The sequence below is a fragment of the Tachypleus tridentatus genome, chromosome 13, assembly GCF_004210375.1.
Source record: "Tachypleus tridentatus isolate NWPU-2018 chromosome 13, ASM421037v1, whole genome shotgun sequence".
NCBI classification, from domain to species: Eukaryota; Metazoa; Arthropoda; class Merostomata; order Xiphosura; family Limulidae; genus Tachypleus; species Tachypleus tridentatus.
The window spans coordinates 273,417,405-273,437,835 of NC_134837.1; the positions used below are offsets into that span (position 1 = coordinate 273,417,405).

At 31.6% G+C, this 20,431-nt stretch overlaps 1 protein-coding gene across 1 annotated transcript in view; it reads left to right on the top strand.

Moving 5' to 3' along the window:
- The window catches only part of LOC143239005 (uncharacterized), a 58,258-nt gene extending 38,098 nt beyond the window's left edge, over positions 1-20,160 (top strand). The window contains exons 3-6 of the mRNA XM_076479720.1: positions 16,623-16,988; positions 17,467-17,838; positions 19,389-19,555; positions 20,003-20,160. Coding sequence (XP_076335835.1) covers positions 16,623-16,966 — 344 coding nt within the window. The 3' untranslated portion in view covers positions 16,967-16,988; positions 17,467-17,838; positions 19,389-19,555; positions 20,003-20,160. The remainder of the gene's footprint in view (positions 1-16,622; positions 16,989-17,466; positions 17,839-19,388; positions 19,556-20,002) is intronic.
- Positions 20,161-20,431: the final 271 nt, after the last annotated feature.

The window sequence follows — 20,431 nt, forward strand, 5'->3', positions numbered from 1 at the left end:
ATTTCTTATCCTGAAAAACTTGTCAGTCATACTTCCTCTGTGTCATAAAAATTCAGGATTCACGTAGTCGTCTGTTGACTAGATTTTCGCATACTAGGAGAAAACATGAGACTAAACAGGACGCCAGAAAATGTGGAAACTAGTTTCTTTGATATCAGACATAAGAGATTTACTTTGTACATTTATTTTAATACACACTCTTGTTTCATTATAGTTTTATTTTTTTGCCTGTGATATATATCATTGGCTGTGTATTGCGCAAGTCACATCTGTAGAACATTCTTGAGAGTGAGCATCAACATTGTTAAAACTTCCAGAAATTCGCGTCATTCGTATAAAAGTGATTAGCCGGGAGACAGAAAAATTGTGGTTAACGCCTATTAATTGGGGAACTACAGAATTTGACAAGAAACGTTTACGGATTTTGAGCATTACAAACCGTTTCACTTCACTGAATTAACTCAGGAGGTTAGTATTTATACAAAGACATTAAATATTGTCGCCGGTAAAAACTTACGGGTACTTCAAGATTAGCCAGCCGTCAAAATACGTGCACAGATGTATCAACAAACAATTAATTTGATGTCCCTGAACTTCGATAGAAAATTTGGTTCCAGATCAGATATAAGACTCGGTATTGTTTGTATGTTTGTAAAACTCTTGTGTATAAACCATCATTTGTAATAACTATTGCTAATAATCGTTATTATGAATTGTATTGTTTTAATTTTTATATTAAAATTTATTGTGTTAAAAAATTGTGTGTATCAATCTTCTTGGCAAATATTATAAATTATATTATAAATATTATACATTTATTTAACTTCTAAATTCAACTTTACAGTTATATGAAATTGTACGACGAATACAATAAATTGGAGAGTTATCTGAAATAAATTATTGTACGTAACACAGACTTCTGACAGCTTTTTTACTATGGTTTGTCACTAAGTTAAAACATCATTCTTTTTTATAAAAATATTAGGTTGAGGAATAATTCGTGAGCGTTTTTAAATAATTTCATTCAAGCATTACATGCAAGACTATACAATACTTCAATGCATGAACACATTACACCCAAAACATTTATTATGATACTTTATTTCATGTGATACCTAGGTATATAGTATGCATTGTTTTAAACGAAATTGCTAGAAATTAAATGCGAAAAGCAGATGGTGTCGAAAATGCTCGATTTTGTCCACTTGACATTCCATTTAATGAGCTGAAAATGAAAGCAAAAATTAAAGACATATGAAAATCAAACACACCATCTATTAGAGCAAACAATTATCTACCAAATGACATGAAATATTTTGCGAAAGCGTTTCATATATGAATATATTTTTTTTAACTTGAAAAAACGCTCACGAATTATTCCTCAACCCAATAGTTTAAGGTGTTATTTGTTTTATTGTAAAACATTTCTAATAAAGTTTTCTTTTATCTCTATATTTATCTGTACGATATGTGTACGCTGCATCTCTTTTATCTCTATATTTATCTGTACGATATGTGTACGCTGCCTCTCCTTTAACGACAAACGTATTTCATCTAGAAAACCATATTCGGATAATCTCCAGCTCTCAACAACTGCGAAACGTATCTAGTGGACACTTGTAATATTTGTACTACATAATTATATAGATGCTGTACAGGGTAAAGAATTATGCACCTGGCCAAAACCATATATTGGAATAAACAAATATGAGAGGAAAATTTAACGTTGCCATGACAACAATCATACGTTTCATGTCAGTACCGCGTTCAGTTTTACTAAGCCTCTGACTCAACGTGAACTCCAGGTGGTCCCTACCTTGAACTAAAACTTTATTACCTAACATTTTATCCACTGTAACATGTGATGTTATTTGGTGTGACACAACTGCAGAAATGGTCACACAACTTCAATCCCACAATACATTTTTTTAGTGTACTTATTTACTCGTTCATATTCATATATACTTAAAGACATTCGTGTATGTTTTTCTCTTGTTGTTGATAAATATTTTGGTGTTGAAGATGACGTACGATATGTCGTCCTTAGAATACATAACTCACAAAATTATAATTTGCAAAGCTATCAAAACTTTTATTACTTTACCTTTTGATAACGGCCGTAATGATACATCACCCGGAACCAGGACTGGAAAGGCCAACTTCAGGTGACTGACGGTGGTTCTTGTACTTACCTGTTAGTCTTCCTGGTAGATTATGATAATTACTATAATGCTACAGAAAGTCGTTTACAACTTCTCTTACTCTGGTTTCTCTCTTAACATTGTAGACTAGATGTCAACATTGGTTTTATGCTATTTATGTTTCTAAATGCTGTTTTGTTTTACCTGCATTTCCAGTTATGAATTTTACTACATTTACTTTATTTTTACCTTTTTACCGGACGTTTGGCTCAGATAGCTCAGCTGCTTTGTGCCATAAAACACTAAATCAACCAATCAAAGCTGTCACTTCTTGTGATATTTATTTTGTGCTGCACAAAACACAACAAAAAAATTTAGATTGTAAGAAAATGGAAATAGAAAAGACAAATGAGAATTGTCGTGTACAACTTCTCATAATCAGAAAACTATTGTAACAGTTCTGGCACATTTTTTGAGAATCCAATAAAATAGCTTTATTTACAGTTGGTAATTATTCTGAACAATCAAATGCCGAAACAAGAAAAATCACTCGTTGTTGCCACATAAATATTAGAAACAATTTCTTGAAGTCTTGTTTGTTTGTTTTTGAATTTCGCGCAAAGCTACATCCGGCTAAGTGCTGTAGCAGCTCAGAACTACAGTAAGCCCTGCATTTTTTATGTCTCTTAGATATTCTAAACATTCAAAGTTTTATCAAAATAAATAATAGAATACTGTCACTACACTTTGTTGGTTTATTTACGACATTCATACTCGTGAAATTTGATTTTAAGTTATTTAAACATGGTGGACAAAATTATAGTGTGGACTATTTTCTTTGCCAGACATTAAAAAAAAAAAGTTGAACCATTCGTCATGGACTATTGTCATCAGTTGATAAACAAACTAAATGTAAATAATTCAGCACATTGTAGGTTTTCAATAGGAAAACACTAAGTATATATAATAATTCTCTACTTCTTCCTAGTATATTATAATTTTAGCTGTTGGTTTATGTTATTTTCCTCTCTCTGGTGAATGACATATTTCCGTATGGTAACCTGTATTTTCACTACATACATAGGAAGATTTTACCATGCGTAACATTATACCATTTTTTATAATTATATATGGATCAAAATACTCTCGTGTTCTCGATTAATAGTGTATTACACGTAAATCAGAAGAACTGGTCTCATTGATGCACGTGTGTTTAAAGTATGATCTAAGTATTAACATACATATTTGTAATATCAGAATTTTTCTAGTTATTCAATCTATCACCAACATCATCAGCCGTTAACGTTGTAGTGGTAATAATTGTTTTTATGCACTCACTGTTTTTACAAATACAAATATAGTTGATCAAACAAACCAATTGAAAGCAAATTGCTAATCTCTAGATCTTCTCGATTGGAAATTAATTGTTGCAAATAGCGTTTGGTTTTTAAATGTTTTTTCCTAGTAGTCATCTCCAGTCACATAAATCGTTTACTTTCCAGGCATTAAATTTACTAATATTAGTTGTCTCAACTTTTCAAATCAATAAGTTTCAATACTTTGGTATACAGACTCACTTGTGCTGAAGAATATTCAATGTACGCGCTAATATTTGGATAAATTATCCAAATAAGAATTAGAAACAGTGATTATTTGACCAAATGACGGTCTCTCTCTCTAGTCGTTCGGGTATTTGTATACCCAGGAGGGTCAAGCGCACTCCTTCGTTTACTTTATTTATCTCAACTGTTTAATGTATGGATAAATATCACATGAGGGCTGCAGTAATCCGCACTTACTCAGGCCCCTTTCAGGGCAATGTCCATGTACCACTTACCAATACATTTGGTGCGAAAATGCAATTTCTCTTTGATGTTCTATCAGAAACCGCACTTCACTAGAAGGAATTTACTAAAAAAAACATTTACATAAATTAATCATTCAATGTTTATTAACGAGTTCCTCACTAATGTGATGTCTAGTTTGTAGGTAGCTTTTTTAATTAATTATTTATTTATTCTTTTAACCTAATGTACAAGTTAACAGAGGAGAGGTGTTTAGTAGAATTTTCATCATGTAAGCAGTATCTGCCAAGTTTGCATACTAGTTCGTTTTTCCTCCAATTTGTAACAAAGTAATTTATTGTACTATGTAGGAGTCTATCTGTTATTGTTGGTATGTTTGAATATTCGTGCATAAACTTTGATGAGGTAAATGACGGCCTAAGGTTTTTGCTTTGGTTTGAATTTATCACAAAGCTATGCGAGGGCTATCTGCGATAGCCATCCCTAATTTTGCAGTGTAAGGCTAGAGGGAAGACAGTTAGTCATCACCATCCATCGCCAACTCTTGGGCTACTCTTTTACCAAGAAATAGTGGGATTGACCGTCACATTTTAACGCCCCCACGGCTGGGAGGGCGAGCATGTTTGGCGCGTTTCGGGCGCGAACCCGCGACCCTCGGATTACGAGTCGCACGCCTTACGCGCTTGGCCATGCCAGGCCCACTACACTAGTGAAATGGATATATTAAAATGTTGTTATAATAGAATACATCTGTGAATAACATTTATTTTATTGATAATATCAATACATCACAAAGACTAATATAAACTCACTCACAACAACCCCCGTCACACCGAACATGCTCGTTCTTTCCTCCGTGGGGGCGTTATAAGTCATGGTTAATCCTACCATTTTTTGGTAAAACAAAAGATCGAAACCTGGCGATGCGTGGAAGTAACTAACTGCTTTTTCTCTGCTCCATCACTGTTAAAGTAGAGGCAGCTATCGAGAAATTCAAACTTGCAGTTACCAGGGCCTGACTAACTGTTACATGTGAACAACTACAGGAGAAATATAACATTTTAAACAACGACGTGTCTTTGTCACACAGATAACATCAGGTGCCACTTCAAGCGTAAAAAATGTATTTCAGTTTTTTCAAAGTACATCATAACAGCTTAGATTATTTAAAATAAAACTTGTGTTCTGCAGTGTGGATAGCTTAATGGAAAGTGAGAAATCTCAAGTTTAATTACGAACTTAACTTGTATGTTGGTATTCGTAATATAAAATACTAATTTTTAAATGTTTTTATATAATATTAAAATTAATATATATTTTTCCATTTTAACTGTAATAACTCTTCTCTCGAAAAGATTATGTCCTATGTATTTTTTAAATGTTGTCGTTTTGTTGAAATTTGAATGAAACAAATCTTCGATTATGGGTTCAAAAAAGAGCAAGATAATGTTTAATTATGGGTTCAAACAAGAGCAAGATAATGTTTGATTATGGGTTCAATCAAGAGCGAGTTGTCACCTTTGGCATAATCTATGACTCCAACATTTTATTTCCCTTCTAAAATATAATTACAAGTTGACGTTTCTAGCAATGTTTACACCATGATCTTCAAAAGTCAATCTCAAGTTGTGTACCAGAAGCCAAAATAATGATTTTTATAATGACGTCATTTTAAAAGTAATGGTTTTATTATTTCACATTCTAATTAAATCAGTTTAAGAAAGAGAGAAAAAAAACTGTATTTTTGATTTCAAAATAATTTTAATTTTTGATGGAAGTATTTATATGTGATGGGGTATATAATGTACTATTTTGTTATTTTTTGAAACAATAGGCCTAAAATTCATATTAAAATCCACGTACTCTGTGGTAAACACAAGATGGACGAGAAAGGTCATTTTTACACGCTTCTGATTTGGATACATAGACAAATTAAGAGTAGTATGTTGTTGTTCTATTTTTAATATTATAAAAACAAACTCTAACTTTTAATTTACTCTAAAATTGTGGCTTTGGTTAAAAAATACTATGTTTCTGATATTTTTCTACCGTCTACCTTTTTAATACGGTACAAAGAACCTGATTATAGAGTTAGATTAGTTTATAACTGGGCGAGTCCACCAGTAATATGTTTCTCGTTAGGTTATATAAAAGTACCTGAAACATACTAGTACGTGTTTCAACACACCTTTAGGAATTTCAGAGAGTGTCCAACCTGGGATATGTGGATTAGTTATTTCCTACTTGAAACTATGACTTCTATTCATTGCTACTTTTCCGCCTTCTACTGTTTGTGATTGAGAAGCTCCCAAATATTCGTAAAATTTGAATTGTTTACTGTCTCTTCTTGAAACAGATCAAGCTGCACTGGGCTATCATCGGTTGGCCAAATCCATGAGAAATTTTGCTATTTATTCATGAGAAAGTTTAGCATACAACAATTTCATAAAAATTGCAAGTTTGTGATTTACACAATGTCAAGAGTACTGTGTAAGATCCATCCGTTTTTATATTGTAACACGTTGTTTCAGTACAGTCCAGAACTATACAAAGTAGAAACAATCAGGAAAAATAAGTGACGTAAATTGGTAGTAATGTTAGTGTTACCGGACTAAAAATCAATAACATTATGAACAACTAGAGAGTGAAGACAGAAGACTAGTTCATGTTCTCACGTCTTTTACATGTAGCTATATGTAAATAACGTGTTGACACTTTATTTTATATAAAAGTACGTTCGTGTCCAGTTTGTTAACTTATGAACTAAAAGGAATATTTTTATTTTTAAATCTTAATCAATATTATCAAAACCATTCATTTCTTCCTGCTAAACTATAATAATGATGTATAAGACGTGTATACTCGAGGTTTTTGAATTCACACATAACAAACAAACTTAAAAGTACAAAATTTATTTATAAAAGAATTACGAAAACTTGTAAATAAATTAATGTGATTAAAATTATAATTATCATATTGAGATACTGCTCGCTAATAAACGTGTTGGGATAGGACTTTATAATTACAGGAAGAAGAAACGTTGTGTAGTTGATGGTTATATTTTTATGATCTATTCGTGTTTAACTTCATATTTTAGAGGAATTAAACTGAAAGAAAATACAGAGAATAAAAAGCACGTTACAGTTCTGGTGCTAAATATTTGTTTTATAATATAGGTTTCTTATTGTCATGTTAGGGGCTGATAATTCGATATGAGGTTCTGAATACTGCCTAAAACAAAACAAAATTGGTTTTAAATATATTAATTATTATAAGATCAAAACTGATGATTAAAAACAAACAAATAAGCACAAATTATACCACCTCCTGAAATTATTGTTTCTTTTCTTTAATTTCTCGGCCCGGCATGGCCAGTGGGTTAAGGCGCTCGACTCGTCATTCGAGGGTGTCGATTTCGAATCCCCATCACACCAAACATCTTTGCTCTTTCAGACATGGGGGCGTTATATGTGACGGTCAATCTCACTATTCGTTGGTGAAAGAGTAGCCCAAGAGTTGGAGGTGGGTTTTGATGACTATCTTCCTTTCCTGTAGTCTTACACTGCTAAATTACGGACGACAAGCACAGATAGCGCTCGTGAAGCTTTTCGCGAAATTAAAAAAAAAAAACAAGCAAACAAACTCGTCCATTTCCCAGTTTGGAGTTTTTATAATTGCAATTTTGAGGAGGTGGGGTAATAAACAAAAATAAAAATAGAAATAGAATAATACAAAATAACTTAATTAATTAAGTTTTTAGATGTGCTAAAACAATATTATACAATTTCTTACTTGGAATTTAACTTGTGTCTTTCTTTTGTACTATTATATATCAATCTTACTTATAAAGATAAGACTGTATACATAACATGTTTAACGACTTCAAACAATGACTCCTCTAACAACTGTTACAGATACCTTAGGATTCAGCAAACTTTATCAGCTTCTTTCAAATTAAAATTGTTCAATCTCAATGTAATAATTTTTTTATAACACTATTATTATAATTTATTATACTTTATACTGGATAAATCTCCGATTTATTATGTTACATATTGACATGTATCAAACTTATGATATTTGCCTTAAAGATTAATACACACAATTTTCGTACTTAAAACAAATATATTTTAATATACAAAAACAATACAATTCTTAATAAAGGTTATTACAAATAACGATTTAAATAAATAAATTGTACAAACTCGTAAGCAATATTCTGTCTTCTATCTTGTCCGGAACTTAATATTTTATCGACGGTCCAAGTTTACGACAAGCGAATTAATTCTAAGTTAATAATGTCACACTTCTCTAGACGAAAAAGCTAGCTAGTACTATCCTTTGTTGGCCTCATGCAGCGTACAAGCTCGTTTTCCTACCGAAGAAGATATCTAATGTCCTCGTAGAAATTCTAACGTCCAAAGTTAATTCTTTGAAGTTGAACGGCTTATAATGTTGAAACTCTAAAGACATTCCCGGTCAAAATTTGTAGTTTTTCGATTAATAGGCGTTAAGCACAATTATAGCTTCCGAGACTTATACTATACTGACTGTAGCTGATCAACAATACTAAAAATCATTTGGCAACAATATTTGTCAATCACAGGTATTTTACTTACACAGCACATTATTAATTCTTACCCTCGAGACTCTACTACAAATTTATAGAACAGGCGAGACTTGCGCAATGTACACATCTAACAAATACATTACACATTAAACTGCAACAAACGTAAATATTACAATAAAGGTATAATAGTAAACATGTTACTATAGAACCAATAATAATCAATCCATGTTTAAATCATGTAACTAACTAGCTGTGATGTGAGGAAGTCCCTGATTGACTTGTCATTAAGTAGGATTAATGCGTGCAATGTAACTATTACAATAAATATAATCTCATTTTTAATCTATGTACAGAAATTACTTTTCTCTATATATGAATTTCTCTATAATAACAGATAAACATACACGCCAAACGTTTCAAACATTCTTCATCACTATTTGTCACAACTGAGAGTGGAACCGAACACAGCAGTAGCTATATGATTGTAAGAACAGAAATACTTGGGTAATGACTGATTTTAAATTGGAGACTTTTCCAGCGATATTAAAAATTGTCATATAAATCTAGAAAGTAGATTAACTAAACCGAGATGTATTGAACATTAATCAATGAGGTTATTTTATGTTAAGTAACTAATACTCCTGAACAAATGTTATCTTCAGTTATATTTGAACGTAACAATAAACTGTTATGTTCCTGTTACATAAAACATATATATGTCCCAGATAAAATATTTCTTACAAAATATTAAGTCTCATTGTAACGTAATATCTCAAGAACAACCGATGTAGTACTAACTTTAAACAGATATTACTTCTCATTTATTAAGTAGCGAGAAAAACTGACGTTGTTAGGAGAATGTTAACATTAAACAAATATTACTAGTCGTGTGTTTAATAACATGATTTACTAACGCTGGTGTTTATTGTCAGAAAGTAATGCAAATTATAACCTGATATATATGTATATTATACTAGTTTTAAGGACAACTGTTTTTCATAAAATATTACTTTACTTACAGTCACATCATTGTATTGTGGTTGTTTGTTGAAGTCCAAAGCTACACAATGTTTTATGTAAACTCTGCTCACGATGTGGAATCAAATTTTGGAGTTTAGTATTGCAAGTCCATAAACCAACTGCGGACCATATTGACTATCATAGCTTTGTGATTGGATATCGTAGAGAATCTTAGCCACGTGGTTGAGTGCTCTAAAGGATCTAAGCTACACGATTGAGTGAAATATCATATTTTATAAGCACTCTCACTTCTCTTATTAAGATCTCCTATTTGTAATGATATTAAATAAAAAACAAGTACGTCAACTATTGATTTTTATCTAGAACTTTAAATATCGCATCCTTCACTCGTTTTTATTCATGTTTTGATTTGTTTTCCTAATTAATCATCCAGTGTGATCGATTAATGTAAATATTCTGTAATGGTAGCATTTTGATGGTATTTGCTGTGTTGTATAACATGATACAATATGATTTTTATTCTAAGAGTGGTAGCCCCTCATACATCATATACTGTGTTATATAAGATAACGTCATTTTTTATCCTGAAAAACTTGTCAGTCATACTTCCTCTGTGTCATAAAAAATTCAAGATTCACGTAGTCGTCTGTTGACTAGATTTTCGCATTCTAGGAGAAAACATGAGACTAAACAAGACGCCAGAAAATGTGGAAACTAGTTTCTTTGATATCAGACATAAGAAATTTACTTTGTACATTTATTTTAATACACACTCTTGTTTCATTATAGTTTTATTTTTTGCCTGTGATATATATCATTGGCTGTGTATTGCGCAAGTCACATCTGTAGAACATTCTTGAGAGTGAGCATCAACATTGTTAAAACTTCCAGAAATTCGCGTCATTCGTATAAAGTGGATAGCCGAGAAACAGAAAAATTGTGGTTAACGCCTATTAATTGGGAAACTACAGAATTTGACGAGAAACGTTTAGAGATTTTGAGCATTACAAACCGTTTCACTTCACTGAATTAATTCAGGAGGTTAGTATTTATTCAAAGACATCAAATATTGTCGCCTGTGAAAACTTACGGGTACTTCAAAATTAGCCAGCTGTCAAAAGACGTGGACAGGTGTATCAACAAACAATTAATTTGATGACCCTGAACTTCAATGGAAGTTTTGGTCCAGATCAGATATAAAACTCGGTATTGTTAGTATGTTTGTAAAACTCTTGTGTATAAACCATCATTTGTAATAACTATTACTAATAATCGTTATTATGAATTGTATTGTTTTTATTTTTATATTAATTTGTTTCTTTGTTTTTTAACATTCGTACAAAGCTACTCGAGGGCTATCTGTGCTAGCCGTCCCTAATTTAGAAGTATAAGACCAGAGGGAATACAGCAAGTCATCACCACCCACTGCCATCTCTTGGGCTACTCTTTTACCAACGAATAGTGGGATTGACCGTAACATTATAACGCCCGCACGGCTGAAAGGGTGAGTATATTTGGCGCGACCGGGATGCGAACCCGCAACACTCATATTACGAGTTTCACGCCTTAACACGCTTGGCCATGCCGAGCCTTTTTATATTAAAATTTATTGTGTTAAAAATTGTGTGTATCAATCGTCTTTGCAAATATCATAAATTTAATACATTTAATTAATTTCTAAATTCAACTTTACGGTTGTATGAAATAGTACGACGAATACAATAAATTGGAGAGTTATCTGAAATAAATTATTGTACGTAACACAGACTTCTGACAGCTTCTTTACTATGGTTTTTCGCTAACATAAAACATCATTCTTTTATTATAAAAATAGTTTAAGGTGTTATGTGTTTTATTGTAAAACATTTCTACTAAAGTTCCCATTTCTCTCTATATTTATCTGTACGATATGTGTACGCTGCATCTCTTTTATCTATATTTATCTGTATATGTTACGCTGCATCTCTTTTATCTCTATATTTATCTGTACGATATGTGTACGCTGCCTCTCCTTTAACGACAAACGTATTTCATCTAGAAAACCATATTCGGATAATCTCCAGCTCTCAACAACTGCGAAACGTATCTAGTGGACACTTGTAATATTTGAACTACATAATTATATAGATGCTGTACAGGGTAAAGAATTATGCACCTGGCCAAAACCATATATTGGAATAAACAAATATGAGAGGAAAATTTAACGTTGCAATGACAACAATCATACGTTTCATGTCAGTACCGCGTTCGGTTTTACTAAGCCTCTGACTCAACTGAGTTCCAGGTGGTTCCTACCTAGAACTAAAACTTTATTACCTAACATTTTAAGCCCTGCATTTTTTATGTCTCTTAAATATTCTAAACATTCAACGTTTTATCAAAAATAAATAGTAGAATACTGTCACTACACTTTGATGGTTTATTTACGACACACATACTCGTGAAATTTGATTTATAAGTTATTTAAACATGGTGGACAAAATTTTTGTGTGGACTATTTTTTTGCCAGACATTAAAAAATAAGTTGAACCATTCGTCATGGACTATTGTCATCAGTTGATAAACAAACAAAATGTATAAAATTCAGCACATTGTAGGTTTTCAATAAGAAAAAACTAAGTAAATATAATAATTCTCTACTTCTTTCTAGTATATTATCATTGTTAGCTGGTGATTTATGTTATTTTTTCTTTCTCGTGAATGACATATTTCCTTATGGTAACCTATATTCTCACTACATACATAGGAAGATTTTACCATGCGTAACATTATACCATTCTTTATTTTTGTATATCAAAATACTCTCGTGTTCTCGATTATTAGCGTTTAACATGTAAATCAGAAGAACTGGTCTCATTGATGCACGTGTGTTTGAAGTATGATCTAAGTATTAACATACATATTTGTAATATCAGAATTTTTCTAGTTATTCAAGCTATCACCAACATCACCAGCCGTTAACGTTGTAGTGGTAATAATTGTTATAATGCACTCACTGTTTTCACAAATTCAAATATAGTAGACATACACGAGACAATCCTGTTATATTTATGTAGATACCATAATACGAAGAAGACAACAGTTATTTTTTAGCTCCAAGTTAATTAGTTGAACAATGTGAACATCATTCAACAATACTTGTTCAACTGCCCATATTAAGTAATTATACTTTTCTTGTTGTGTGAGTTAGTTGCATATTTAACAGAATTAAATTGGTTTAATCCTTTCGTTCAGCACTAAGTATCAGAATCCTTATTATTTTATTACCTCATTGATAGAATATAATACTAGTATTATATTTATAGTTATTTCTACCGGCAAAGACCTCGCTATGCCATTGGAATACCAAACATGGATGTGGGATGGGCTAAGAGGGAACAGATGACGATATTATATGTGTGACATTACTCATTTTCATTTAACATATTATTTTGTTATAATACGTTGGCAGACAAAGGTTTATATCTTTGACTGTCAACTTATTATTCTATTACCTTTTTTGTACTTCCTTACAGAAGATGATTTTGTTCAGAATTACAGAGTTCCATCCTTTGCACGGGTGAAATTAAAACTAGATTCTAACAAAGAATAGGAAATAGTGCATCTGTTTGTTTCGTGGAAGAAAATAAAGAACAATAAAAATACATGAAGGTACCAATACTAAAAAGAAAGACATGCTATTTTCAAGAATCATGCCAATATGGCATTAGATTGAAGTTCTAATACCTCTTTTGTCTTTTCTTATGTCGTCCGGTATCACTTTGTCAATGTGCAATGAAGAGATGGCTGAGAGGTGGAAACAAACAATTAGAGAGTCAGCTTTACATATCAAACAACATAAGAATAGAACAATAGCAAACTGGAATCGGAAGCGACGTTATTCTGTATTATATAACAAGGTGAAGTATGCAATTAGGTGAAACAAGTTTTCACATCATAACAAACGACCTTATCTTACATAACACAAGCGAAATATGAAAAGTATTCTTAATATCATACCATATTGTTTTATATAACAAGGTGAAGCATATGATTTACAGGGACAAGCAGATAAATAAAAGGAACCTATGAAATTAACGCTTCTTCAGCGACGTCAGTTACTTAATACAGTTATTTAGCATACGAATGGTAATATCTGTTTAAATTTAACATTATCCTAACAAGGTCAGTTATTCATGTTATTTAATAAACGAGCACTACTTTCTGTTTCAAGTTAGTACAACATCAGTCATTCCCAAGATATTACATTACAATGAGACTGTCAGTATTTTGTAACAAATATTTTAACTGGAACACATATGTGTTTTATGTAACAAGAACGTAACAGTTCTATCGTTACGTACAAATATAACTGAAAATTAACAATATATCAACAACGTCAGTTATCATGTTACCAAGTAGAATAAAGTAGTTTTTGATTAGCCTTAACGTTTGTTCAGGTGCGTCAGTTAATTAACATAGAATAATCTCATTAAGTAATGTTAATTGCATCTTAATTTACTTATCCTTAAAAATTAGCCTATAGTGTGTAGGACACCTAACAAAAACCTTTCACGTTTTATCGAACTGGATAGTTTAAAATATCAATGATAAAATTTTGTAGAATGGACAGCAACTACCTATTGTGGAGACACAAGTGTAGAAAACGGCGTTTCGTAAGTCCATTCTAAAAAGTTTCATCTTGAATATTCTGCCTAAACAATTTATCAAAGAATAACAATGAAGTTCCTGACCAACATTCTGGAATGGCTGAACACCACTGAAATATGTTCCAACTTTATCTAAGGGTTTAAATTAGATGTTCATGTTAAAAATGACACTATTTCATGGTTTGAATGTCTACAGTAAATGCGATTATTTTCTGCGCCACCAACTTCCGCATGTTTTGATACATCCCACTATAGTTTTTTTCAACCAATAAAAAAAGTTACAAAAGCTGTTTTAGGAGAGAAGTTGATTTTACAGACTAGACCACGCCCTCATACAGCTGTTCCTAATAAGTGTGACTCCTCCTACAGAAATGTATCGGTGTATCAACAGCTATATAAACCCGTGAGTTCAGTGGGTTACCAATATACAAAGAGCTGACTGAAACTCCTGTAGTACAATACTGGACCTCAGATGAAGATGGGGCAGAAGATGCGTCAAGTTATAGCTTTATGTGTAAGTATACTACTGAGAGTTTCTGTGTTTATAAAATATTGTACCGTGTGTTCAAAACTACCAGGGAAAACACATCATAGTGTCTTATTGTTAAGATATGTATTAGTATAATAAGATAAATAATAATAGATAGAATAAGAAATATGTACTAAGTTTTATTTTAAAACAATGATAAAACGAACCACAGCCACAGATAGGCTTGGGTAGTTTTGTGTGTCATCACTTGTAGTTGTATCCTTTTAACTTAGTTCACCGTAGATGCAATAATAACATCAACTGTATTTGGTCCTCATGATTATATAGTTGCTGCTATGTCCAATCTTAACTGGAATACAGGCACAAAATACTATTGAAGAAGTACAGGCAAGTTTGGAAAGTAAGTATAATTGTTCTTATAGAGAAATGATATGTATATAGTAAAAGATGCTTTTTTATATGGAATTAAAATGAACGACATTCTTATATTGTTATTTACACGGTAACTATACATCTCATATCATAAGGAATGAAACATGAACATCACAGCTATTCATATGATTTTATTGTGTCAAAATGAGATTGATTATTATTGTTTCTATGATATAACAACACTTTTAACTTGAAAGCAGCTGATAAAGTCTACTGAATTCCACGGTATCTATAACAGTTGTTAGAGGATTCATTGTTTGAAGTCGTTAAACATGGTTTGTATACAGTCTTATCATATATATATTAAAGTGTTTTACCATAAAATCTATCAAGTTTCTTTTACTCTCTGCAGTTTAATGTTAACTCGTCTCAATATCTGAAGGTTAAAAATTAATACAGCATAAACAACAAAGCTGTCAATTAAACAGTTATTGATTGAGAGTTGAAGGAGAAATAAAACTTAGATAAATGATAATAAAGAATAAATTGACATGACTAAGTCAAAACTTACCTAGTTTATTTTATGCGAAGTTTCGAGCATCCATCAGGGTGTTACAATGGCAATGGGCTAAGATATATCTATAGTTATAAGACAAAAAACCAATGCTATTAGTGAAATTACATCACAATATGATAATGTTTACATGTTAGAGAAAGTGTTAGCAACAATCAAACCACAGGTTCTCCTTCTTCCAGTTATAGAGTCCTATCGTAACACGTTTTTCAGGGTACATAGAGGCTTTGATATAAAAATATGAACATTTCAAACTCTGAAACTAAGTGTACGATACATTATTTACATTTCACTACGCATTACAGACTTCAAAACACGAACCAGACTACTCTTTAACAACTCTCAAGTTGTTGACACCGCATTCCTACAAACTTGTATTTTATTTTTTCCTGTTTCCACTCTGTATAGTTGTGGACAGAAACAACTTGTTACAATATACAAATGAATAAAAGATTTAAAGCATCCTGGGAAACGTATAAAACCTCAACGTGTAATTTATTTAATTCCTCTAAACATATGAAAGTTAAACACAAATAGATCATAAAAATATAACCATCAACTACACAACATTTCTTCTTCCTCCAGTTACAAGAGTCCTATCGCAACACGTTTGTTAGCGAGCAGTATCTCAATATGATAATTATAATTTTAATCACAAAATAAATAAATTTTGTACTTTTACGTTTGTTTGTTATGTGTGAATTCAAAAAACCTCGAGTATACACGTCTTATACATCATTATTATAGCTTAGCAGGAAGAAATGAATGGTTTTGATAATATTGATTAAGATTTAAAAAATAAAAAATATTCCTTTTTAGTTCATAAGTTAACAAACTGGACAAGAACGTACTTTTATATAAAATCATGTGTACAACACGTTATTTACATATAGCTACATGTAAAAGACGTGAGAACATGAACTAGTCTTCTGTCTTCACTCTCTAGTTGTTCATAATGTTATTGATTTTTAGTCCGCTAACACTAGCATTATTTCAAAATTATGTCACTTATTGTTCCTGATTGTTTCTACTTTGTGTAGTTCTGGACTGTACTGAAACAACGTGTTACAATATAAAAACGGATGGACCTATTTTATCATCTTGGAAAATATATGTGCCACAAGTTTGCAGATTTTACGGAATGACACCGGCTACGCCTTCTGATGAAGAAACAGCGAAGTTCCTTATGGATTTGGCCAGCAGAACAATAACCGATGATAGTCCAGTGTGGCTTGGTCTGTCTCAAGAAGAGACAGTAAACAATTCGGCTTTTATTAATATTTGGGGAACTTCTCAACCACAAACAGTAGAAAATGGTAAAGTAGCAATGAAAAGAAGTTCTAGTTTCAAGTGGGAAATAACTGATTCACATATCTCAGGTTGAAGTCTCTGTGAAATTCCTAAAGGTATGTTGAAGCACGTATCTTTGTATAATATAACGAGAAACGTATCATTGATGGAACCGTCTAGTTATAAATTAATTTAAATAATCTGGTTCTTTACATCATTAACATTTGTGTTATATTATAGTAATTTATGATTTCAGATCTCTACAGAAGATTCATATAATTTTCTGTTTAGATTGGTTAGTTATTTAGAAACTTAATATAGCTATTGTCGTGAGATTTCCTTGATATATTACAATGTTGGATTTACGTCAGTGAAATATAATACACCTCTGCGTCTAGAGCAACAAAACTTTATATTTATCCTTCTATTATAATTAATATTTATAATATAGTTATCAACTTGGTTGATTCTGTGACAATATCTATTGAACTCATTGTATGTTTGCACATCACAACAATAACAGTATTGTTGTCAAAGTTGACTTTATTGAAAACATCATTGTTTGAACAATAAACAAATGTGTATTTTTTACAGCCGATGTTTCCTACTGTGTTAAAGACACCTGTTATAATGTGTATCCAACAGCCTTAACGAATATCGAAGCTGTTTACATGTTCTGTGAACTTATAGGGGGAAGAGCTGCTATCCCCCAAACTCCTGAACTGGCTAAACAGGTGGCTACGTATTTGGAAAAGATGTATTTAATTGCTGCCACTTGAGTTTTTTTGAATGGCACTCTTCTGACGGACGAAAACCAAAACGTAATCGGTAATAGTGACGACTGGCCTTTCATAACACCACCGCTAAACAAGGACTTGAAGTGTGTTTTGCTCCTGAGGGGATATTTTTTTCAAAGTACTTGTGACACAAATAGATTTTTTCCCATGTGTGAGACTAAAACTTCAGGTGAAACTTAGTTTTCTGTCTTAATGATACGTGTTGTTTTGAATAACATTTAAGTTCATAATTATGTATCACTGAAGACTGTTAGTTTGTCTTCTTGCTATTTTGGGACTTATTTGAAATTATTTTCAAATACAACAATTTTGATAATCTTACGTTTTAATAAGTGTTTGTATATGAAAATAAAGTGTAACCACAGATATGTAATAAATACTTCACATGACCAACAAGATAAAGTATATATAACAATGTTAAAAATATAAGGAATTATAAATAAATATATAAACACAGAAAGTAGGAAAATATTAGAAACAAAAAATAATTTTTGTTAAGGGGAACAATAAGTTCACAGTTAATGACTGTAATACTTAAACTAGAAATTAATCAAGAATATATTTTTCTTAACTTATCCATTCGTGTTACCAAATCAGATATTTGAAGTTTTTTGTTTATAATTAAGCCTGAAAGTACGAAATAGGCTTTCGGTGTTCTACCAACCACTGGTATCAAAACCCATTTTCTAATTTTTTAAGTTCTCAGACATGTCGCTTTGCCAGTGGAGAAGGACGTGTCCGGGAACGAAATTTTTGTTCTAAGTTTTGTTTCTCCTAGGTTATCCGCAGTTTATGTGATTTGTAATACGCATGTTTGGCTTATGGTTATACCTATAAATATTTCAAAGAAAACAAAATCGTCAGTTAATATTCCAAAACACGTAACAAATTTAATAATACTCCTTTAAAAATTAATATTTACTCCTATGTTTCCAGAGTGGAAGAGTTTTATCTTATTTAATTTTTTTCTAATAATTAACAAAATAAACAATTTTTTTTTGAAATGATGGTTTTAAAATAACTAGGACTAGGCCTAACTAACTTTGGGAGTGAAGAGCCTGCAGTAGTGGCTAAAATGGGATTTGAAAGAGGTGTAACTCCATTTTGTTATCCACTTTGACATTGAAACCAGAAGGCCAGGAATAGTAATGGTGCGAATCTTCAAGCGTCTGAACTTTGTTTCGTACTTTTCAGTCCCAGTTTAACCCCTGGTCAGAGATTCGATACGTGAGGACGCTTACTAGAGTACACACTGTCAACACTGCAGGTGCGTTGTAAAAGTAAAAGTTAATCACCCTTTTTTTCTTTTTTTTGATATTTTTGTTCAAAACAGGCTGTTGAGGCACTTGTGGCACAAAATATTGGTAGAACAATTACCGTCTGTTAGGCACTAGCTACAAATAGTAATGGCTATAACTGACCATTTTATTCCGGTGACACACTAATAATCTTCAAGTCTTGCAACACGAAAACCTGGGGATCGATGCACGTGACCTACACATCGCCCGAAGCCACTCTGCACGTTTGTGCAAAATTGACCAAACCAAATTGGCTGCTTATTCCTCATGTAAATAAACGACCGTTCAGATTTTATTTTACAGTTACAGAAGTTAAGCTAGATGTGTTTTTTAATTATTCTAACTTTAAAGTATAAATAGTTTAAAGTTGTAACAATGGGGATCAAATGATTAATTAATTATTTCATGAATTATGTTGAAGATGAAGAAAATGACAAAAACTTCAAAGGTAGTGGAAAACGTAAAGGTCGTTGTTGTGGAAAACGTAAAGGTCGTTGTTGTGGAAAAGGCGAGAAGGGTTGGGGACGTCGATGTAAAAGTTGGAAATAAATTGTTGTTGTGTCAAGTACTGAGAGAATTACTCCTCTGGTAAGGACTTGTATTATATTATAGATAAATATTCAAACTAAGATTCGATTCTTTCAAGTTTTGAAAAAACAACTTTAGTAATCGAATGTTGGTTCATATTATTATGATACATTTTAATAAGTTCCATATCTGATGTGTCACACAACAAAGTTTTGTAGTTAACAATAAGCAGTTAGATTGTTTATTATTTGGTTGTTTACTTAACAACAAATGGTCTTGAAACAATATTTCGTTAATATTAAATATATTTTCTTTAAGTATTAGAAACTGTTTTATTGTCTACTAATTTAACAATCGTATTTCCTAATCAATGTAATTTTTTTACGTATTGAATATAGACAAGTTAAGATGTCACACAAACCTAATGATGAACTATTACAAAATGTAGCAAAACCTGTTTTAGTTCCTGCTCAGTGAAACTATATTTAATCTACTTATTTTTTTCAGTGTATTATGTATGCAGTTAACGGCATCCACTAAACTACAGATTTTATACTCACGTATTGTTATGATAAGCTAACATCACATCAACTGATTTATAGAAGTCACTGAAATCCCAGTTATTCTTTTTTGGAGGCGGGAAATTGTCTGTCAACTTTTAATGTTTAATAAAAGCGTTTTAAAAATTAGTATTTTGTGTTGTCATGTTTTAATTTATTACAAATATCTGCTCATGTGTTTTTAAAGAAACATTTTCGTGCCTTCATTGTAATTATATTGGAACAACCTCTGTAGAGCGGTAAAAATATTCATGGTAATAGCACACATTAACTGAACAATCCCTTCGATGTAATTTCACTTAAGGTTTGAATTCTCTCTGTTAAGCCTAAATTAGAAAACATTGCTTCATTATTTAAGCGGCATCAATATGAATTT